This window comes from Lepisosteus platostomus, chromosome 2 (genome assembly GCF_059453375.1).
Source record: "Lepisosteus platostomus isolate fLepPlt1 chromosome 2, fLepPlt1.hap1, whole genome shotgun sequence".
Lineage (NCBI taxonomy): Eukaryota > Metazoa > Chordata > Actinopteri > Semionotiformes > Lepisosteidae > Lepisosteus > Lepisosteus platostomus.
This window is the reverse complement of record NC_142612.1, coordinates 59,360,874-59,384,163: the sequence shown is the minus strand read 5'-3', so window position 1 is coordinate 59,384,163 and position 23,290 is coordinate 59,360,874. Positions and strand designations below refer to the sequence as shown.

The 23,290-nt window shown below is 38.8% G+C and overlaps 1 protein-coding gene across 7 annotated transcripts; it reads left to right on the top strand.

The window, feature by feature from the left end:
* The first annotated feature begins 289 nt into the window (after positions 1–289).
* LOC148676631 (butyrophilin subfamily 1 member A1-like) lies at positions 290–17,342 on the top strand. Of its 7 annotated transcripts, none has more exons than XM_088609947.1 (13): positions 290–467; positions 2,141–2,192; positions 2,955–3,064; positions 4,799–4,870; positions 5,503–5,850; positions 7,611–7,892; positions 8,902–9,009; positions 9,614–9,640; positions 9,899–9,925; positions 10,838–10,870; positions 10,990–11,016; positions 13,686–14,210; positions 16,574–17,342. In XM_088609947.1, the coding sequence occupies exons 4-12, from the start codon at positions 4,801–4,803 to the stop codon at positions 14,201–14,203; spliced, it is 1,440 nt and encodes a 479-aa protein (XP_088466073.1). In that variant the 5' UTR covers positions 290–467; positions 2,141–2,192; positions 2,955–3,064; positions 4,799–4,800; the 3' UTR covers positions 14,204–14,210; positions 16,574–17,342. The 7 variants fall into 7 exon arrangements, with proteins under 7 accessions (XP_088466073.1, XP_088466064.1, XP_088466102.1 ...); XM_088609938.1 differs by having other exon boundaries at positions 2,138–2,192; XM_088609976.1 differs by lacking the exons at positions 2,141–2,192; positions 2,955–3,064 and adding an exon at positions 3,065–3,122.
* The last annotated feature ends 5,948 nt before the right edge of the window (positions 17,343–23,290 follow it).

Here is a 23,290-nt window from a genome sequence, read left to right as displayed (position 1 = left end):
AGATGTATTCACAAGCCTGCTTGTTTCCAATGTAGTAGGGCAACTTTACGTCACTTAAAGTTTGTTGCCTTATTCTGAATCGCAGAATATGGCACTGCACATACGGTACCTGGAAACGTCGTCTATTTTGTGATGTACATTGAAGGCTTTACAAATTACTGTGTAGTGTTTACTTTTATTGTGGTTAGACATACTGTCATAAAACTTTCTAACCCGAAATATAAAAATAGTGTTGCAGTTCCCCTTTAAATAAACTTGAGTTAAGTCACATGATCAATTCATTTTGTAACAATCCAAGAAAAAAACAGGGCGGGTGTCATAAAGTAAATTATCGTCTCTAATATGATTTTTAGAGCTCTCAAAACTGCTTAAAACCAACTTCGTTTTTTCTAGCAGAACAGCAGAGAGTCAATATAGAACAGCATTTCCGATTTCAGATCTGATCGGTTTTCAAATGTAATTTAACAGTAAGTATCCTTTCATTTTCTTACCAGTTAACTTCAGAGTTATATGCTATACAGTAGCAGTCTGACAGTATTCACTCAACAGGTGACTTATGTGTATCTAAAGGTGTCTGACATTACAGCTTTCTCCTTATTTCAGTGGAAAACAGTAAATTTTGTCTTCCTCTTTGTTTCTTGTAGTTTAATAACTCATTCTCTTAGAACAACATCTCAGAACAGAAATATGGAAACCTTTTTTTCCCACTGTCTAGATTGTAATTAACATTGGCAAACATCCTGTCATTATAAAAACTTGAAAGTTTGAAACTGGTAACTATTGTATAACACAGGTAAGTGTAAAACTTACTCCCTTTTGTCTAGACGTATAAGGAGCCTGTAAGCAATGGATACATTTCCTTACAGAATTATTCAGAGGCTTGCACAGTTTTCACGTTTTGCATCTTTAAAGGTTGCAGTCATTGACTTTGAAGTAGCAGTTGATACTCTGTGGAATTAAGTTCACAACCTACTCCATACATTCAAAGCAAAAGTAAAATCAAACAAAAAACAAAAAGAAAACAAAAAATTAAAATGAAATAAAATAGTAAAGTCATGATTGCATAAATATTCAAATCCTCTGTTGTGGCTAACCTGAATTAATTCAGATGTACAAAATAATCATAATAATCATAATAATTGCTTACACTTATATAGCACTTTTCTGGACACTCCACTCAAAGCGCTTTACAGGTAATTGGGACTCCCCTGCACCACCACCAATGTCCACCTGAATGATGCGACGGCAGCCATAGTGCGCCAGAATGCTGCCCACACATCAACTATTAGTGGGGAGGAGAGCAGAGTAGAGCCAATTCATAGATGGGAATTGTTAGGAGGCCATGATTGGTAAGGGCCAATGGGAAATTTGGCCAGGATGCTAGGGTTACACCCCTACTCTTTACGAGAAACACCCTGGGATTTTTAATGACCACAGAGAGTCAGGACCTCAGTTTTACATCTCATCCGAAGGACGGCGCCTGTTTACAGTATAGCGTCCCCGTCACTATATTGGGGCATTAGGGCCCACATGGACCACAGGGTGAGCGCCCCCTGCTGGCCCCACTAACACCTCTTCCAGCAGCAACCTAAGTTTTTCCCAGAAGGTTTCGCCTTCAGGTACTGACCAGGCTCACATCTGCTGAGCTTCAGTGGGTTGCCAGTTGTAAGTTGCAGGGTTATATGGCTGCTGATGATAATGAGCCACGCAATTAATTAAGTACTCTCGGTCTGGGTTCTCATGGTTTCACACATCTTTGTGTTGGGCGAAGGGTGCAACATTATTACAACACTTTTTAATCTCTTCACAGTCTACTCAATCATATTGAAATTAAAGGTACATTACAGTATATACAGTACCACCTAGACCTTGCCTTGTTTATGATGTTCCTCCAAACTGAGCAGCTGAATAAGAAGGACATTTATGGCAAGAAGTAGCAAGAAGAAAGCAATTACTGAATAAAAAAAGCAACACAGCTTTTTAGTGATGCATCAAGCATGGCAAAATGTTTTGTGATGAGACAACACTGGAATGTATTGAGCTAAATACAAGTCTAGACAAACCTAACATAGCACACCACTGTCCTGTCATACATGGAGTTGGGAGCATATTGTCACATCAGGCTGCTTGTCATTAGCAGGGACTGAGATGTGCTTCAGGACTGAGGGGAAAATGGTACAGGCAAAGTACAGGCAAGCTTGAGAGGGAAAACCTGATTTCATCCGCTAAAGACTTAAAACTGGGAAGAAAAAGTACGCTTCAACAGGTCAATGTTCCAAAACAGAAGTCCAATCTTCAATTCTACTAAAATCTGTGGAAAAAAGCTGAAATACCAAGCAATTACCAAGAAAGTTGAGAGAGCTCAACCAAATCCAATAAGAAAAAATTACTTAATGACTAAAAGTCATTAAGGCCTCTATTATTTGTATGTGGGATTACATGTAGTGAATTAATGATTTAATTTTTGTGCTTAATTGGTGAATGGGTGAAAGTTATATTCAAAGTTTAATTTAATTTAGACTAGCATGACATATTAAAGGGCTCATAGTGATAGTTGGTGTTAGTTTAGAGTAAGGCTTAAATAAATAAAGGCATTGTCTGTCAGTCTCCTTTCATGATACATCTGTGGGCCGTTGTGATTTTACAAGTGCTTAGGCCGCATAACACAACTCCTGAGAGGTCCATCACACCATTTTCCAATTTGGGAAAATTGTGATACCATAGCAAGGATGTGAGTACATTTGCAAGTTACTGAAATACTTAAACTCCTGGTTTAATTCAGTAATGTGTAATGATTGTTTTTTATAGTGCAGGTTTAGGGTTAGGGTAGTAATGGATTTTAGCTGCTGTGGTATCTCACTTATCTGTTGCAGTTTTCCTGTGGTGACTTAAGTATACATCTCGATGATGTCCTGAACAGAGGAGTTAACCTGGTCATTCTCTTCCCCTTCAAGGTTGATGCTTGGTTTTAATTGCTGAGCAGAAGCAGTTGGGGTCTGTCACATCCGTCAAATCTGAAATTGATTTGTCACCCATACCTTAAAGACTCTCCCTTCTAAAACAGGTATCCTATACACTCTGAGGATGACAGAACAGATTGCAAGTCATCTTCATCTGGAACTGTGTGTTGTAAACATTCTATATGCAACTTGATAATGAATTATACTTTTCTCTCTCACAGCAGTGTAGCGGCGAGGCTTATTAATAAGGCAGAATTAAGTGTTTCTGAGCTTCCCAAATGTGGCCCCATTTCTCTGTTCATCTCTGTGGTGCAGCCACAGAGAAACTATTCATGCAGGCTGATTTAAGGTCCCTTTGATAAGGACAGCTCCCAAAGGGGGATGCATTTAGCTAAGCCTGGCTATCATGATCAATGGTCATCCATTGGCGCCTATCTGTCTAGGGAGTGCCAGATGGACATCTGGACTGCATTCCTAAGTGTCAGGAGTAAGTGACTCATATCTCACCTTGATCAACCAATCAGGGACTGGTAGGGCCGAGTAACCCACGTGGGACTCTGATGCCCATGGAACTTTCAGCCAATCTACGAGCTGAAGTTCCTCCAGGTAAAAACAGGCAACACAGAGAGCCTGAGAGATTCAGTAAGATTCAGAGGGGATTCAGGAGAATTCTGTGGACTTTTCTAAAGGGAATTCAAAGGAGAATTCCAGGGCAGGACGGCCCAGGAGCAGAAGGCTCCCAAGGGCAGGACATTCTCGCAGCGCGCCTCCTGACCATCCTGAGACTCAGCACGGACAACCATGGAACGGCCAGTGTGTCCGAGTGCCAGAACTTTCCTTTGTTCTAAGAGTCTAGAGCGGAGGTTGCCAGAGAATAACCAGCGGATCCACCCGAGGTTAGCACCAGCAGCAGGCCTCGTGAACAGGTCAGAACTGTGGACAGCTGAATCACTATTCAGAACTAGCTCTTCATCAGGAACGAACCGGTCCTCTTCCTGACTTGCTGGGACCCACAGTCATCTTTTCTCCTGTGCACAAACTTTGCTAGCTAAAGCCAACACCAACTAGCCGGTCAGTGAGCATCAGCAGCGCACCGCGCCAGAGAGCACGGATTGGACAGCAACAGCCTGCAACTGTTTCTTTGTGCCCGCAGGAAGATCTGAATCCCCAAAGATTGGATGAGTATTCAACTTCACTGCATTACAGCTCGAGAATTCAATTGTTATCCCAACCAGTTGATATCAATTTAATTCCTAAGAGTTATGTACTTGTTTTGAGTATCTAATGTAGAAGTTATAACCAAGTTCATTTACGAAACGGTCTTAATGAATGATATACAGAACGTATTACCTCTTGATATGTGTAACACTTTGTAACTGACTGAATATATACCTTTTGTATTCTGATAACCCTCTCGATAAGATCTGTTAGGTTTACATGCATATTCTATGTATTAATAAATGTATCTTCGTGTATTAGTACCTGTGTGTGTGCGTTGTTTGAGTTATGTCGCATGGTTGGATTCTAAAGCCATCAAAAGAATCAACTTTGTGATTTACTGCTACAATTAATAATTGTCTCAGTAAATGGCCAAACCCTACAGAACTGGTGCCTTCAGAGAGCCACTACAGTTACATTTTGGCTATGGCAACGTTACAGCAGTTTTACTATCTTTCTGAGTGTCTATAATACTGTAGTTAGAGTGGTGAGAGACACAACTCACTGTCTTTCTGTCAGTAATGTCAGTAACTCTGTTTTTCTAAATAATAATGTTGTAAAGAATAACTCTCTTCAGTATTGTTTCAGTATGTTTACTGACTAACTTGTTTGTCTTTCAGAGATGCCTAACAAATCAGATTGGCTCTTTGTGAATCTACTACTTCTCAATGGGTTCTCTGTCTTCTGCATAGGTACTGTGAAGAGAGCATCTTCTTGGTGTTTTATAATGACTAGGATGTGAGTCTATTACGTCTGAAACTTTCCAATAAATGATAGGAGGTTGTCACAGACTGTACTTGAAGCTTGTAGTTGTTTATTGATATTTTGATCTCAAAGTTGTTTATGTAATTGTTTCAGAATTTTATTGCATTTCAGTACTATATGTTTTGGATATGGTGGTATGGAAAGTAATTCGATGTTAAATCTGGAGCCGTGTATCCGAAATATTTCAGTATATAAAGGTTCAGAGAAAACAATCAGAGACACAAAGAGTCTCTTCTTACCTACGAGCAGAGTAACAGAACTTCACTGAATTCAGTCGCAGCACTTCTATCACTGAGTGAAGGTGAGGATTGTCCTGGGTCAGAGATCCAGACCCCAGTTTGAGGATCACTGGTGTGAAATAGAGCAGATGTTGAGACAAAGGACTTTAGTTCTACTCAGTCACTTGTGGTTCTAAATCAGGGAGGGGCTGTTCATTTAAAATGTTGTATGGTGACATTCTTTATTCCCCCAGTAATTAGTCTGTTAACCTGTATCAGTGTTTCTGTCTGTCTGTGTAGAGGTTGAAGGCTCATGTAAGCTGTGTTTCTTTCTTTTTCAGAGAAGTTTCAGGTTGTTGGTCCAGATGTTCCTGTCGTTGTTTTCCCAGGTGAAGACACTGTTCTGCCCTGTTACCTCTCACCAAACATCAGTACTATGGACCTGGAGATCAGGTGGTTTAAAAAAAACTTTGCATCTCCTGTGATCTTATTCAAAAACAAAAGGTACAACCGCGATTTGCAGGACGAATTCTACAGGGGAAGGGCTGAACTTTTCCCAGATGAGCTTCTCCATGGCAATGTGTCTCTAAAACTGAGGGATGTGAAACACTCTGACCATGGACAGTACACATGTCTGGTGGAGTCTACTGAACATTATGAAGATACTCAAATAAACCTTGGCGTAAGAGGTGAGAAATTTCCCAGACTTCTTACCTGATTTCTTGAATAAAATAAAGGCTAAACATCACTGCACCAATATCTCTATGCTAAACACAATAGGTTCTATCAAACCTGTCTACAACCTTCAGTGTGTCCCATTCAGATTAGCCAGTGAATGACCAACAACCCTGAGGCTACAGTGGTGTCAGTGATGTAGTGTATGTTGCACTTTTTCTGCAAGTGGGTTATATTCTGAGAATAGAGTATGTAGGGCATACCCTGAAGAAGATAGATTACTCTAGTGCCTTCAGCTTCCAGCTAGTTGGAACAAATATCGTTTGTCATTATGGGTGTCAATGGGTGTAAAGAAGGTGGCAAAAGGATCAATTTTTTTAGGAAAAAGGAGAGGACACTATAAGGCGGCAAAGGTCTCTGAGTTATAATTAAGGTTCCTTAATGTTAATATACTAATACCTGTATAAGGCAATGCGATCGAGACATCTAGTGGAACACTCTGGTGACAAGAATAGGGTGAGATTAGGTTTGACATCAGACTTTATTTTTCAGTGGTCTAATGGTTGAGGAAGCTGTCCTCGGTGTTGATTGTCATTCAGCTGAACATGTTCTTGAAACCTAGAACAACTGTTGAAGCTTGAGTTTGGGGTTGATTTATGAGTTGAATCAATCCTGTTTCTGAGTAGTTTTGGCTGTATTTGTCATAATTTTGGAATATCTCAGTTTTATTTGGTATCTAACATTTGGAGCATCTGTGTGTTTACCTTTCCTGCAGGAGGTTGAATTGGACACTCATTAAGTGTTGACACGGTGTCTCCAGAAGAGACAGTTTTATCAGATGCATTATTGAGAAAACATCCAGATAATAAGTGACTCTTTGTTTTTTAAATCAGCTCCCTACTTTAGAATGGATATGGATATTTCCATACCACCTTAATGGTGGTATGGAATGTAATTAGATAAAATAAATCAATTATCTTAATCTTTAACAGGAGAAATAATGTTCTACTTCAGTCCTCAAGACTTGTCCATGTCATAGGAGACAAAATTGTATTGTACTGTTAACCCCCCACTACCAGGACAGAACTGACTTGTAAAAGCATACAGTAATTTTTGAAATTTCTGCAATACTCCTCATATGAAACTAATGTATTGAGTTAAACAACACAATTTTAGTTCTCTTATTTGGATAGTAAACCACATGAAAATAAATTCTAATATACTCTATTGAGTGAATAAAAAAACAAAAGTATGAAAACAGCATGGACACTCTGTATTTTACTTGCTCATTATCTCAGCAGCAGTAAACATCAAGAACAAGTTCACCGTACACTGGATACCAGATTGTTTTCACTCCCAATATGGGTTCATCTAGGACTTTTCTGAGCTGTCATAAAGGCCGCAGATGGATAGAAACACAGTAAAAAAATAACACAAAAACTCCCAGTCCTCACAGGAAGGGACATTAGAGAGCACAGAGGTGCCTAAGCTGTGATGTCAGCACAGTCCACATATTTACTCCTAATATGTGTTATTAACATAAAGTGTTAATAAAAAATATAATAAATAACACAACATGGAACAACACAGCACTATGTACATACACCTCCAGTCTGCACAGGTACAGTAGGAACATCATTTCACTCTTCTCCCTGTGCCAAACCTCTTGCCTACACACACAGACATGATGGCCATCCTGATTACATTTTACTCCAATTTGCTTTTGTAAGCTCTGAAATATCTCACCATATATTATATTGTGATGAATTCACAGCCCTGGGCTCCCAGCCCTCAATGTCTCTCCACACCCCTGGAGGAGATCAGACTCAGCTGCTATGTAGATCAGAGGGGTGGTATCCCGAACCTGCAGTGATCTGGATAGACAGGGATGGAAACGATGTGACATCCCTTTCCAAAACCACAGTGGAAAAGGACAGTCAGGAGTTCCTGAATGTGAGCAGCTACATCCCAGTCAAACAGGAATCCAATGTCTTCTCCTGTATGATTATAAGTGTTCTACCTGAACCAGACTGGGGATCTCAGCTCCACATTCCGAGTAAGTATTAATGATGAACACCAGAGCTCACCTGATATACAGTATTACACACACCCAGGATGTAACACAACCTGGTCACTGACCACACTCAAACGGTATACTATTAATTATAGCTCTTTACAGCTTTTTGAGCTTTTGTTTCTGAGATATTTAGGATTACTATGGAATTCATGATAAATATTGAACATCTGAACCATTTTTGTGTTTGGATTTGAAACAACAGCCTCTGTTCTTTGATGATGAAAACAATGATAATTATTCATGGTGTTTGCACAGCTTTCATGATTTTATAATATCCATGAACCACTAAACATGGGCAAAAATTGATAATGAAGAAAGAGATTGCTGTCTTAAATTTGAGGAAATGAAATTTTCCTGCTTGCAAAAACACCAAACATCTCTTTTTGTTTGTAATAGGGAAGCAAAACTTCCCATTTGTTTAGGAACCATTTAGAGAGAGAATTATCCCTGAGTATATTTTTTTTTGATGAGACACAGGCTCCCTCCTTGTCTTTATGATCTTTTTTTTTGCATCATTTGTCAACAAGAGATATTTTCCATGTATGAAAATCCAGAACTCTGGATCTCACAGATCTGTGAATATTTTTACAAGTCACAAAATGTTGTGTGTTGTTATATAAGTATCGATTTGCTGCCTGTGTATTACTACTGGTCTGTGTCCGATAAAAAAGAAAATATGTGCTGCTACAGTATATGTGAAATTCCCTGGCTGTTGAGGGGCATTTGATTAACTTTCATCAATTTGCTTGTAGAACTTAGTTTGTTTTCATTTTTACAATTTTAAATTTTAAACCACCTAGTTTATAGTAATAGTTAATACATTTATCCAAGTCATTCCCAGTGAGAAACCTCTTAGAAAACTTTGTGATGTAATGATACTGCACAATGGGAGTCCATTGAGAAGGCAGAAGGGTCTTCTTCCCTGTATCTGTGTCCCTGACTTCATGTTCATGCTCCTGTTGAATAATATTCCTGTGACTTTTCCTAGGAGACTTTTTTCCTGGACCCTCAGGATGGATGGTGTCTCTGTTCTTAATAGTAACTATTACTGTAGCAGCATCAACACTTCTGGTGATCCAGTGGAGAAGAATGGACAGTAAGTGGTCATTATATATGTGTGTCTGAACACGTGTGCTAGGAGGGGTTTTTAACACCATTATTTGACAGATTATGAAATCTTGTTTTTATTATGCCTCAGTGTTGTTTAGAGTTAACCACCGTTAAAGCCTTTGGGAAAAGTTTCAATCTACATTTTCAGTGTATTGTGTTCAAAATGTTATAACTATACACAGAAAATATACATCTCAAGCTTCTCATCCTTATCAGAGACCTCCCTAAATCTGCTTGCTGTGTATCACTTCTGCTGTGGCATGCCTCTCAGAACTGGGCCTGGGTTCTATTCTGGATCTGAGTTGCTATATGAGTGTGTATGTGTGTGCGTGTCTGCATTTTTATCAGTATCTGTGTGTGCCATTTGATGGCATCCCGCTGAGGTTACTAGTACTAGATGCTTGCCAGAACTAGATGATGCAGTTAGAAAATAAGGTGAAATCATGTGAAGTGTATGTGTAGCATCCTGTATCAGTATTATTGAATACACTGTTGGAATCTGAGATATACTATATTAGTGTGACTGTTTAAAAGTCATTGTCAGTGCAGGGGCCCGTATCACTATTAACTGACTGCACTGTTTGTTACAGAGGAGGAGACTATGTATATATTAATGGGTGAGTAAATAATACATTATGTTTAATTTTATGAATATAAATGTCATTTGACTTCATTTTTAAATGAAAGATTTCTGATTTTATTCTGATTTTAAATTTTAGTCAGTATACTGAAGGAAACAAATGCTTTTTTTATCCTTTTATTATTTTAATATGTGGTGATAACAGATTGTACCTAAACAGGGTTGTGTATTAAATTATATTTTATCTTGTTTTTTATATTAGTCCATCTAACAATAAATGTCTTATTATTTGCAGTCAATCCCTTACTTCATAGAGAACTAGGTAAGTGTAAGTATGTATAAAGGATTCAAAACTTATGTAGACTGTTCATTCTCATTACAGTAAAGCTCTCTGGTGTTCAGTGGTGTTCTAAGGCTCAATGGTTTTCTAAGGTGCTGCCTGATAAGTTGGAAAAATACTATTCATAGCCAAAATTTACAGTAGCTGTATTATGAAGTGGAGGATTGTGTTTTAAAATACCTTTAATCACCTTTAACAACAAAAGGAACTAATTAATTCCCAGTTGAGATTTACTACATATTTTTGAATTTACACACACCTTTGGAGAGTGATATGTTTTACAAGGATATTCTTACCTGCTGTCAGTCAGTGGTCTTAAGTGCTGTAGACTCTGCAGATTCTTCAGACAACAGGTCACCTGAGAGCATATCTGTGTTAGACTGAGACTGTCTGTGTATCAGTCTTCCTGGATCTTGCTTGGTGTGGAGAAGTGCTCTCTATGGTGTATGACTGGTCATCCCTCACTGGCCCAGCTGTTGTCCAGAGATCAGGCAGTGTGGCCCAGTGAGCAGGATACCTCTGTATCTCAGTCAGTGATACTGGTTACTATGGGTACACAGTAGGTCAATCAGTCTGTGAGAGCAGACAACACCGTCACTTGTGTGACTAAACAATGAACAGCTTATTGTATCGGTGATGGTTCTATGAAGTGTCTTACTTATCTTTCTCGATGGCTGAAGGACCAGACACCAAGGGTGTCCTGTGATATGTCTGACTTAATAAATTGTTCTGCTCAGTTTTATTGACTGAGACACCAGTCTTACAGCCACTGTTGTTCACTCTCACTCTCTGATTCACACTGCAATGGGATTCTGAAATGAACTAATTTTAGGCAATGCTAGTAATTGGTGAGAAGAAACATAACACAATGAATATCATCTTCTTTCTCTGCAGAGGCGGTGAAGAGTTTTGCTGTCCCTAAATCACGTATGTACAATATATTTAGTGTCTGTTGATGTACAGCAATAACTAGACTGACATCTTATTCCTAATGTGGAGTCCTGTGTTTGGCTTTGATTAACTGTGTTTGTATCTCTGTATTCCAGAATGGCAGTGGCTGTGCAGTGCTGCAGGTAGGTCTGTTATCTATTGAAGATAAAGATTTGGTAAATACATCTCTACTGTCCCTGGAAAACCCTGGAAATCAAAGCTTGTTATATCTATACCTGTACTACAGATACATGTGTCTTTAAAATCTCCCATAGAATCTCCCTTGGAGCTCCATCCTATGTTTGTCAATTGGCCAGTAGAGGGTTCTTTCAGGCCAGTGTAAAAAAATAATTGTATGCAAAGATAATATGCAACACCTTCATGAGAGGCTAAAACAGGGATCTTCAACCCTGGATGTGGAGAGCTACAATCCAGTTAGTCTTATGTTAGCTGTTTGTAATGAGTGGGAAAACTGCAAATTAATAATTACCATTTAAGTGTTGGTCCTCAAGACACTTAAGAGTTTGGTCCCAAAAGTTAAATTACTGTATGTATAGGTCATATCATCTGCTTAAATAATTTACCAGTGCCCATTTGCCAGTGGGTTTCAGAATGACTTGTTGGGAAGACACATCCGTAAATCTTCTTTTGAAACATACATACATTTCCCATGAAAATAAATCTAATTATTGCTACTTTCCCAATTTATGTTTAATTGCATTGTGTTTTTAATTAGCCAATCACATACCAAAGAAAGATGAAACAACACAAAAAAAAATAAACAGCTGACCTAAAAATAGCCTTTTCTCGAAATAGAAATGATAGCTGAATATAAAAAAAAAATATATATATATTATTGGGTGTAAGAAAAGCAACTTGAATCATAAAAAATCTCACTCCTGTTTGTAATAAAATAAGACTAAAGTTTCCCGTTAATCTTCAGTGAGCTCTTCAGTGATTTTCCACACTGACACTGGAGTACAAGATGTGACTTTATTGGAGGCTAATTGGAGGCACCTTTGTATAAATAATGGAAAACTTTGTGACGGGGCTGGGGTCTTGACACTTGACAGATTGGCCCTGATGATGACAATAAATCTCTTCAAGCTTACATTATTGATTCAGCCAGTGATGGAAATTAACCCCCTAAAACCATTGTGTGAAAGAAGTGTGCCTGTGCACTCACTCCTTCACTCACACTGTCTTACTCCTCCCCTGTCGTTTAACACACATAGCCTCTTGTGAGAATGAGCAGTATTACTCTGTAGGCCTCTCTTGTTTGAGAAATAAATCAATCAACTAGGCTGATGAGTCAGCCGAAAGAAAGTGTTATGACTTGTTCTGTTTCGATAATCAGGGCAAAAGGAAAACTAAAAAATATCACATGTCCTATTGTCATAGGAAAGACAGTTCTGACTTGCTTTGTACACTATTGTTTGTATTTCTTCATTACTTCATTTTCTTTGGCTTTATTTGTGGGTATTAGAAAGGTTTTGTTGACTTTGTGAAGCTCAGTCTCACAAATGTAATATGCTTAATAAAGGACTGACTATAAATAATACTGCAGTTGTCTCTAAGAGTCTCAGAGACTCAGATACTTTAAAAGGTCACCTATTTCAACATCAGTTAATTAATCAACAACATCGATAAAAGGGGGGAGGAGGATATTTACCTGAGATTCTGGGGTATCTTCTTGGGGCAAGGAGAATAAATTTAGTTATTATTATGTGTTTCAAGGCCAGAGTGATCATACATAATGAAACAGTGAGTATTTAAATATACTGTATCTTTCTACAAGAATAAAGTTCCCCATCAAAGTGATTGGGAGTATTCAACTAAAATACTCAATATGGGTCTTTTCCCAAGGGAAAACATCTCGCTATCTGTGTTTCCTGTATTATTAAGGCCTCCATTTACAAGCGCTTATTAACAGAGTTAACTGTTTTCTTGACAGTAGCCATGACATTGTAATGTCGCTCACTTCAGCATACAGTAGTAATTGGAGAGGACATTGGGCTATTAGTGAATAAGCACAGAAAGGTAATCACAACATCTCTTTTAACTGCTCAGACAGGGTTTTAATGGCTTGAAGTCAGTGAATGTCTCTGTGGTGTCCTCACTTCAGAACAGCACATACTCTAAATATCAAGGTTAGTTTCTCATAGTTAGTAGAGAAGTATCATTTACTGGTTTTGCGGTGGTATTCTTCTTCTTGTAACAGAGGTAATAATAATGGTCTCTGTCTCTTCAGTCCAGCTGTTGTTTTCTTATGGTCCTGGTCATTAAGTGATATAGCTGAATGTTTAACTGGAGTGTCAATATTACTTCATTGTTTCTGCATGGTAAGGATACTTACTGTACCTGTCACATAGGAGTCCTCTTCCCAGGACAGGGGTGATATACAGTATAGTATAGTTTGTGTTTCCACACATAGACTCTCCCGTGGAATAAGTCAATGGTTGACATAGCATCTTCTGCTACACAGACAATTTATGAAAAACTGATATAAAAAAATATTAAGGTAAGATGTTGCCTTGTTGTTTTCAGGACTGCCATTTTTCTCTTGTTCAGCTCCATCACTTGTCACTTAATTACAAACAGGAGCTGAGCTCTATTCTTAACTCTCATATATACTACAGTAATAATTTAACTGCATTCTTTTATTGGTTTTATACAACAAATATAAAAAAGGAAAGGTAAAGGTAAAATTGTTTTTTTTATTCAAAAGACTGGTCAGGTTCTAAGAAACAGATTTCAGTTCTTCCTCATTCTCTTCTTTGTCCTCCTGATGTTTCCTGTTTTATTTCCACAGCTGAACTGACACTGGACTCCGATACAGCATTTTGTTATCTCTCCCTGTCTGAGGATAGGAGAAAAATGAGATGGAAGGTTTTGCCTCATGTCCTGCCTGACAATCCACAGAGATTTGATTCTCTGTCCTGTGTCCTGAGCAGGGAGAGCTTCACCTTAGGGAGATACTACTGGGAGGTGGAGTTGAATGACCAGTGGAGAATAGGAGTTACCAGAGATTCTGCAGAGAGGAAGGGGGGACTCACTTTCTCTCCCGAGAAGGGCTACTGGGTGCTGGAGTGTGATTCTTCTCATCTGACTGTGTTGCCTAGGAGGGTGGGGGTGTATTTGGATATCGAGGAGAGGAAGGTCTCTTTTTACTCTGTGGATTCCAGGACTCATATCTACACTTTCACTGACATGGTTTTTAACCAGGGGGAGAAGATCTATCCTTTCTTCTGGACCATTGATGAGTATAAAGACCTTGTGGTGCTGCCCCCTGTCAGCTGTGAAGATCAATCACATATCACTGATTCATGAAGAAAAGGTAACTCACAGCTCTCACCATTAATATACATAGTTATATGCCATTTCTTGGACACTTTTCTAGTGGGTCTTAGGCAGAAAAAGTAGATATCTATATCGGGACCAATGTCCTCTCTCAATGTTCACAGTGGATTGTGGACAACATGGCTTCAATAAACAATTACAAATACAGCAATGGTACTTTGTATAACAGACTCAGAACAGTGAAAGAAGTGGGATTCTGTTTGCCAGAGTTAGTGACATGCCAATAAAACACACAAAGTTGACATGCTGACTAAGCGAATCATGATTCATGCAATGGTGTCATCACACCTGTGTGCTGCCTTTAGACCAGGGTGTATTAATGTGGGAATAAAGGGCCCTTCCCAGGATGAGGAGAATATCTGTGGGATCTATGTCCTGAAAGAGCTCCCAGATCCAGTCATTAAGAGACTAGGTGGACTGTCTCACTTCCAGAGTCTGAGATATTTTGCCATCAGGTGTCTTACTGTATTTGTTGTGGTGTGAGGAGGAATGTAAGGGTATTTATCCGTCAGTGAGGAGTCTGTTTTCTGGGTGGGAGAATAAAATCTGAATAAGATGGGGAATAAGATCTGTGTTAACTTCTGAGAGAGGCTGCAGTGATCTGGGTTCAGTAAGAGACCCATTGTGTGTTTAACTCAAAATAAGTCAGTCATTGCAATATCAGTTCAGTAATGACCATTGGCAGTGAATGCTGGGGTATTTACCTAGCATTTGTCATGTCTTTGCATGGCAGCTGAGGTAAATTTAGCTTCTGTGTCCTTGGGGTCTTTATCTTCTTACTCAATGTGACACACTGACTGTACATCTAAGAATATCTGTGTGAATAAAATACACCAATATAGTCATTTGGGGATATGTAATTTGAATTGAAGTAGTTTTTTTCCAGGGTAAGGGTAATAAAGTTGTTTGCGTACTGCAAAAATAATCATTTGAATTACACATGCCAGCATTGGGAGAGGAAGGGACAGTAGGATATTGAGCTGTGAGTTATGTTTTTCTCTCAGGGGCGTAATTAATACTGATATGTCTTTACAGAAAGTGTTTTAATGACATCAAGTCAGTTAGAGTCTCTGTGGATTTTTTTTTCTCAGAACAGTTCAGACATATCAGTCAGTTGCTCATGGTGTGTTTAGGAGCGATATTTACTGGTGCTGTATGGGTTTCCTCTTTCTGGACAGGGGCAATAACTTTGTGGTCTTTCTCTTCAGCCCAACTGGTGTTCTCACATAGTTATGATCATCAAGTGACACAGTGGTGTGTTTAAATAAGATTGAGTGTCTATCAGGACACCTTTGGGACTGGAGTGATATGTTGGGTTTCGGTATTTCGAGGCTGATAAACTCTTCTGTGAAATACGTTTGTGATTGATTGTCCTGTTCTACCCAGATTAAGTACTGTATGAAATATCACTGATATTGCCCTGTCAGCTTCAGGGCCAGGCTGCAGTTCCCAACCTTGTCCATTAGAGGACTGCCTTCACTTATCACAGAACATCAGGAACACTATTGTGTAGAAATGAAGTTAGGTTTCTTTTATAAATGTTTAAAATCTGCAAGTTGAAAAGAAAACTTAACACAATAAATGAAATGGTGTTCCTTTTCCACACTGAAAATTGAAAAGTCTTAGAAAATTTTTGGTCTCTTGACCACAGAGAAGAATTGGTGGACAGCGTTGGGCTTATTAATAATAAAAAAAAATTAAAATTAGGATCAGTGGTTCATTGGTGTAAAATATACAGAATGTATGTATATACACAGCATATACATAATATATATACATACAGTATAGGAACAAGTAAAGGTTAAATGCTCAGTGAAAAGTAGAAAGAAGACATGCTATGTTATACTGTAGCTGTTGAGCCTCTTCTGGAGCATATGCAGTGTATACACTATATGTACAGTACAGCATCTATAGAATATATATATATATTATAGGCAGAATATGCTTTTATAAACATTGTATACATGTACATATATGCCATAGTATATACAGTACAGCATGTATTCACGTTATATACAGTATACAGTGTATGCAGAATGTGTAAATAATACATTCTGTATACATTGTACAAAGACATACTGTACTGTATATACAATGATATTCAGCATTGTTAAATTGCTCTTATTGTTACTTTTTATGTTTAATTAAATACATATTTCTGTCAGTATTTATGTGTTTTTGATTATCCAGAGCCTTATTATCATAATTTAATTTGATTTCAGTAATTATTAACTTACTTGTCTTTGTTTCTTGAGGGATAAACATACTATATTTTACACATTGTAATTTTCATATGATTTGCAAGAGACTCTTCTGATCTCTCCTGATTCATTCCAACAGCTGATGTGACTCTGGACACCGATACAGCAAACCTACCTCTCTCTGTCTGAGGATAGGAAGAGATTGTCTCCCTGACAGTCCACAAAGATTTGACTTGACCTCAAAGATTTGACCACAGTGAGACACTACTGGGAGGTGGAGGTGAATGACTTGTGGAGGACAGCAGTAACCACAGAGTCTGTAGTGTGGAAAGAATATTTCAACATCTTTCCCCAGAAGGGTTGCTTGTGTATGAACCCTTACTCTTATGTTTTCTCTGCTTTCATTGACACTGTAACTGATCTCCCCCTTACTTGGTGACCCAGGAAGATGTGAATATGGGTGGATATTGAGGAGAGGAAGGTCTCACTTTTAAACAGTGGAGTCCAGGACTCATGTCATATGTATACGTTCACTGATATAGTTTTCAATCAGGCCACTTAAGATCTCTCCTGACTTCTGTACATGGGATTCATAAAAAAGGCCTACTGCTACTGTCTCCTGTTATACTGTTTGGAGAGATCAAACACATTACTGATTCATGAACAGAGGGTGACTCAGTCACACCTCTATGGTATGTATCTATATTAATATTATTAAATTTACTCACCGTTATTGTTTTTTGGCATCTGTGTGGGATTTTGGGTGGGTCAGGTTTGACATAGGACTGAGTAAACGACTGTGTCAAGACTGATGTCTTCATCACTGTGGATTGTGGACGTAACTTCAATGAAGTTAATTTTGTAATTAATTACAAAGAAAAATAAAATAGTGCTGCTCTGTGTCACTACTTTGCTGTACTATGGTAGTATTTAAATAATTTAATTCAAAGAGTGAAGTTTAAATTATATTATAAACTCACATTTTTTCCTTCTGTTTCAATCTTTATATATTCTCCACCCACCTTAAAACAAATTTAGATCAGTTTAAATTTGTATTCCCATCTGCTTCATTGTCAAGATATTTGATTTTTGCTAAAGCTTCACACACCATACAAAGTGTGAAAACATACAAAATGTATACTAAAGATGACAGTAAAAGTAACAACACCCCTCAAATACGTTTCATGATAATGAACACCCCCCAGCACTAAAGAACCCACTTTTTCCCTGTTTGTGTCTGTGTCACTGTGTGTATGTATATGTCACTATCATACTGAACACCAACACACCACCAGCTACACAAACCTTGACTTATCATGCCCATTCTCCCAGGAGTGCTGTGGAGTAGGCTAATTCTACATCAGCAGCCGGTCAGACCTCTTCCACTTCTCAGTTAGGATGGTTGCTAAGAAACTGCAATCAGACAGGAAGCTTGCTTCACCTGTGAATAATCCTTCCCTCTCCTGGTGAAGCAAGAAATTTAAAGTCTAAAGTGATCTGCTCGGCAGTTGCTTGGAGTTCCTTGCTTCCCCAGTTCTTGCCTTGCTCTGTGTTTGGTTTCTCGATCCTGCAATGCTTTTAACTGGAAACATGGACGTACCTTTGCTGCTGTGTATCACTTGTGTTACAAATCGTTCTACTTTATCCCAACCTCGTCTTGTGTATTTCTTTTAACTGAAGGCAAGGACTTTCCTTTGCTGCTTGCGCCGGAGAGTGGCGACGTTGCGTGTGGCTCCTCGTCTGTTCATTTTTGTCTGTTTCGTATTGTGGGTTTTCAGAGTCCAGTCTGTTTTTTCAACAATTATTTATGACTGACAAGTGCTTATGGACATTGGTTCAAGAATTGTTGAGTTAAACACAGATATATCCTATTTGGAACTGAGTCAACTATCCTGGGTGCCTCTGGGTACGGACCCCCCCACCTGACTCACCTCACGACGGACCGGGAGGTGCGGTAAACGGGGAGGACTTCAAGCGAGAGTGAAGCGCCGTGGCTACCAGACCCCAATCCCGAGTGTCCTCCTGGCCAACGTATGTGGAGAACAAGATGGACGAGCTAAGGGAAAGGTTAAGCCATCAGCAGGACATCAGGTATTGCTGTATTCTCTGTCTCATCAAGACTTGGCAGACCCCCAATACACCCGACTCAGCCATGCAGCTTGACAGATTCTCCACCTATCGCATGGATTGCTCTGGCTGAGCCGGTAAGAAAAAACGAGGTGGTGTTTATCTGATGATAAACAACTCTTTTGTGTTCAAATTTGAAAATTCTGAAGAGATTTTGTTCTCCCGACCTGGATATCTTACTGTAAAATGTCGGCCTTTCTCTACCAATAGAATTTTCTCCTGCTATCATGTCTGCAGTGTATATTCTACCCCGATCGGACGTGAAAACAGCACTCAGGGAATTATATGCCAACCTTAACAACTATGAAATAGCCAACTCTGATGCTGCATCTGTTGTTGTGGGGGACGTTAATCAAGCCAACCTTAGGAAAGTTCTTCAGAAATAATACCAGCATGTCTTCTGCCCAACAAGGGGTGTGAATACGCTTGATCACTGCTATGCCGTAATCAAAGACGCCTACCGCACAATCCCCCACCCGCACTTCGGGCAGTCAGACCATCTGTAGGTGCGTCTCCTGCTGGCTTACAAGCAGAAGCTGAAGTGGGAGAATGTGTCCACAAGAACAGTCCAACACTGGACAGAGGAGACAGATGAAGTGCTGCAGGACTGCTTTGAATCTGTGGACTGGGCCGTGTTTAAACGTTCATCAGCGAACCTGAAACAGCACGCTACAGCTGTCACCGATTTCATTAAGAAATGTGTGGATGTCTGTGTACACACAAAGACAGTTCGCTTTTTCCTTAACCAGAAACCATGGTTTAACATCGACATCCGAAATAAGCTGCAGGCACGATCAGAGGACTTTAATGTCATTAGACCAGCTTCCAATTCTATAGTACTAGGGAAGGTAACTCAATAGAGATGCAGCCCACTGTGATTTCCTGTCATATCTTGACAAACATAACCTCGCTCACAGGAATGTTGTACAATAATGTAAATGACAACTAAATTTACACAAATCTAGGGATATTCCAGGGATAAGGGACAAAGGGCATACGTTATCTCACATACTGTATTTGTAAAAATTTGTGTTTATTCCTTTAATAATAGGAACTAGACAGATTTTTGGGAGCAGCAGTTTCTTAAGGTATCGTAGTGGGGATAGACCATAGGAACATAAAATCAGAAATGAGAGGAGACCTATCTAGCTTAATTGGTAAACAAGCAGTTTAAAAGATAAGATCAAACATGCACACACCCCAACAGTTATGACCAAAAGAAAGAAGCTTTTTTTTAGAACCCCCCCTAAAAAGATGGAAAACAGGAAATCACATGGTAATCCCCAGGCTCTTTCAGGGTGGAGCAGGCCTTACGAGAGGGGGGGCCAGCAGTTTTCAACATGAGCCAAATTTGGAACTTTCACCATGTACTGTGATTCTTGACTCAAGTCCATGGCTGTGAAAAAACATCCCCCTTTCAGTGGGGAGTCTCACTCTTTAGGAGTTTCAAAATGCTTAATCTTCCCATCATGCCATTCTTTACATTAAACAATTTTTTACCCCTCTTGAGGGGGGCCTCACAATGTGAAATGGCCCCGGGCCTCATGTGAGCTCTCGGAGGGCCTGGAGTGAAAGGAATACAGCGGGAAAGGAATACAATTAAATATCTTCAAAGTCTTCAGGAGACAGGCAGAGAATCTGGTGGGAGGCCATAACAGTCCAACAGCTCTAGATCTCAAAATTTTAGATATAAGGGGTTCCGTCTTCTCCCTCAGACCTTCGCCTGGCAATTAGTATAACACATCGCATTATATAATAAGACATGTCACTGTTCTTTTGTATGAAATATAGAAATAAAATCAAGTGAAATACACACATGAAATAAATTAGAAAGGAATAGAAAATAAAAATGTAATTAAATCTTAAAATGCGAATGGGTAAAATTGAAAAATTTAATACACTACGTTTACATGCAATAGTGTATCTACCTTTCCGTTAAATGTAAATCAATATAGAAATACAAAAAAACAATTACAAAATTATTTCATCCTTATGTACCTTCATCATGTACAAATTACAGAAAATTTTAATGTTGTTCTCATTAATTTAATATAAAATATACATTAGAAAACAATGAACACTAGTAATTCTACAATTATAAAATGATGTTCAAATGATGAATTTCAAACCATAGTAACTATATTAGATATATATATATATTAAAATTTAGTTTTATGATAAATAAAGGGACTGAGACAAGAGCTGTTGTAACTGTATTGAAACTTTGATCGTGTGAGTTAAAACTGTGACATGTTGGTTAGATTGTGAGTGAATTCTATTGACACAGAAACATGATACAGCTGACGGACAATGGAGAGAACACCTCCATCCACCTCACTAATTTTTTATATTTCAATCAAACACTGTTCTTCCATCTCCCTTTTTGTCAATGGCAATAATCATACGTTATAAACCCCCCTGTGCTGATGAGTAGATGTTCAGTACTGAAAGTTTCAATGATGTGAGCCTCCATAGCGAAGGTGAACAGATATGAGGAGTCACTGTTACTGTGAGTTATATCAGGTGCTCAAACTGATCAGTCAGATATTTAAATGTCTATTCTAGTAACATTTCTGTACACCAGCACAACTGAATTATCTCCCCAAAATCCCAGAGTTGATTACTAAATGGGGGTTAATCTTTGCTTCACTAAGAGTGGACCTATCTAGGACAGTCTGACATTTGGTGTCACAGTGAAGAATTAGAACCCCCTTCTGTTAGAAAGCGCTTGAACATATTTTCAAGTGAGGAAACAGTGAATACTTATAATGACCGATGTGTCAGCCCACATTTTCCATGTTCCATGCCATTGGTCAGCCGGAAGCACACCAGGAACCAGGCTGAGTGGATTTACCGCTGGTGCACCTGAGCACTTAGGTCCAGATCTGGAGCAGAGTCCCAGAGGGATGTCAGGACAACGGGCAGGCAGAAGGCTGACAGGCTGAAGTTCCAAGGGTGGAGACGAGGCTGGCTGGGAACACAATTGGGTTGTAGGTTGGAGACAGGATCTGGACACATGGCAGGAACAGGCAGGGAAGGACACCATGAGAGAGGTGCTGGGCATATAGTATGCAGACAGGTTTGGGGCCTTCAGTTCCTGGGTCTCGGATTTCGGGTCACAGGGTCTGGGGTTTCTTTCTATTTCTCTTAGCAGCTGAACTGAGTGTAGCAGAAACACAGCAGTTCAATGACAGAGCACCTTTCCTGTGGCATATTGGGGATTAAATAAGGCATACAGATATTTTAATTAGACACCTGGGAGCTGGCCTGGTAGGGAGAAAGTCACAGCTAAGGTAGGCCCTAGCATGTTTAAATCAGAGCTCCAGGAGGAATGGGGTTGATTGTGGATATGTTGCAGTCCCTTGTGGCAGCCATGAGCTGCGGGCCTCTGCTGGTCTGGGTGTAACAGAAACTGTCCATCAAAAATCTATACCTCCCACAAATCCACAAATCTTCTTCCTTGGTTCCTGCGTTCCTCGCTTCCGTGGTGAATAAGAACTTAGATAATTTGTGTTTCCTTAAGTATATGTTGTTCGTTGTTTTTAATTTGAACCTTCAAATCTCATGGGAAATGTACTGCTGTAAGTGAGTTCTATGCAGAGAATGCTTAGGAAGAAGATGGAATACTGTTTTGCACTTGAATGTTCACTTACCCCCTCAACTAGGTGGATAGGAAAATATGATATACAGCTGCATTATTGCTACTTTTCTGATAAATTTAACACAAAGTTCCAAACTCTATAAATGGGATTGAGGGTGGATTGGGAACTAGCTAGCAAACAGGAAACATGTTATTTTGAGATGTAATGGTGTGCCACAGGTATTTAGTTTAGGTCCATTGCTTTCCCTGATCTGCATATGCAGCCATGTAGAATGCACACCAAAACATGCGTTAGCAGTAAACAAACTGTGGTAGACTGCTCTGTTTCAGCATGCAGAATTTAGTATCACTGCCCAAAGATGCACTTATGGTGTAGCGATATGTAGCTTCATATCTGTTTTTCTACTTCTTTAAATCCATTAGTATGGAATTATGAATGTGAAATGTAATATAATATAACTAAAGGGAAATTTTGGTACAATAACCCTTTCAAGTGTTATTAATTATATTAATTTACAAATAGAAATATAATATTTATGTAGCTGGTAGTGGTAGCTAAAAATAAAAACTAGTACAAATATTTAAGCAACATTTTCAGCAGCTGTGGGCTGATTATTAACAATATACTCAAACTACTTGCCTTAGTCCATTCTTGACAGATTTTTTATTTTTAAATGAGCGTTCACTGCATTTTAGCATTACTGAAGTGTTGAGAAAAAAATGAGGAAATAAATACAATCTTCTGGAAAACAATGCAATGTTGTTCTCATTTGTTTCCTTGTTTACAGTTTAGTGATTTCTAAATAGGTGTAACTGTTCTTGTTTAAATAAGTGGCTGAGTTTTCTTAAGATCATTAAACAGATCTTTAACACATTGTGTGTGATCCCTGAATATTTGGCATCCTTACCTCATTTCAAAACACTGTCACAGTTTCAGTGACAAGTAAAGCTAGTAAAGAGTTTCAGTAAGACAACACAAATTGTTCACTTCAAAATACTGTCAGTATAACATTGCTTAGGTACAAAGTATATTTACAATGATGAAAATGTGGGAAAAAAAATAAAAAGGTGCATGGACACATTTCATTTACAGTATATGTAAGTTATATATTGTCATTTAGCAAAAAA

Coding starts and splice junctions, on each gene's coding strand:
- LOC148676631 (XM_088609966.1), top strand. CDS start 4,801: ATGCCTAACAAATCAGATTGGCTCTTTGTGAATCTACTACTTCTCAAT. Junction 9,641..9,898: donor GACTATGTATATATTAATGG/GTGAGTAAATAA, acceptor TATTATTTGCAG/TCAATCCCTTACTTCATAGA. Junction 11,017..13,685: donor GTGGCTGTGCAGTGCTGCAG/GTAGGTCTGTTA, acceptor TTATTTCCACAG/CTGAACTGACACTGGACTCC.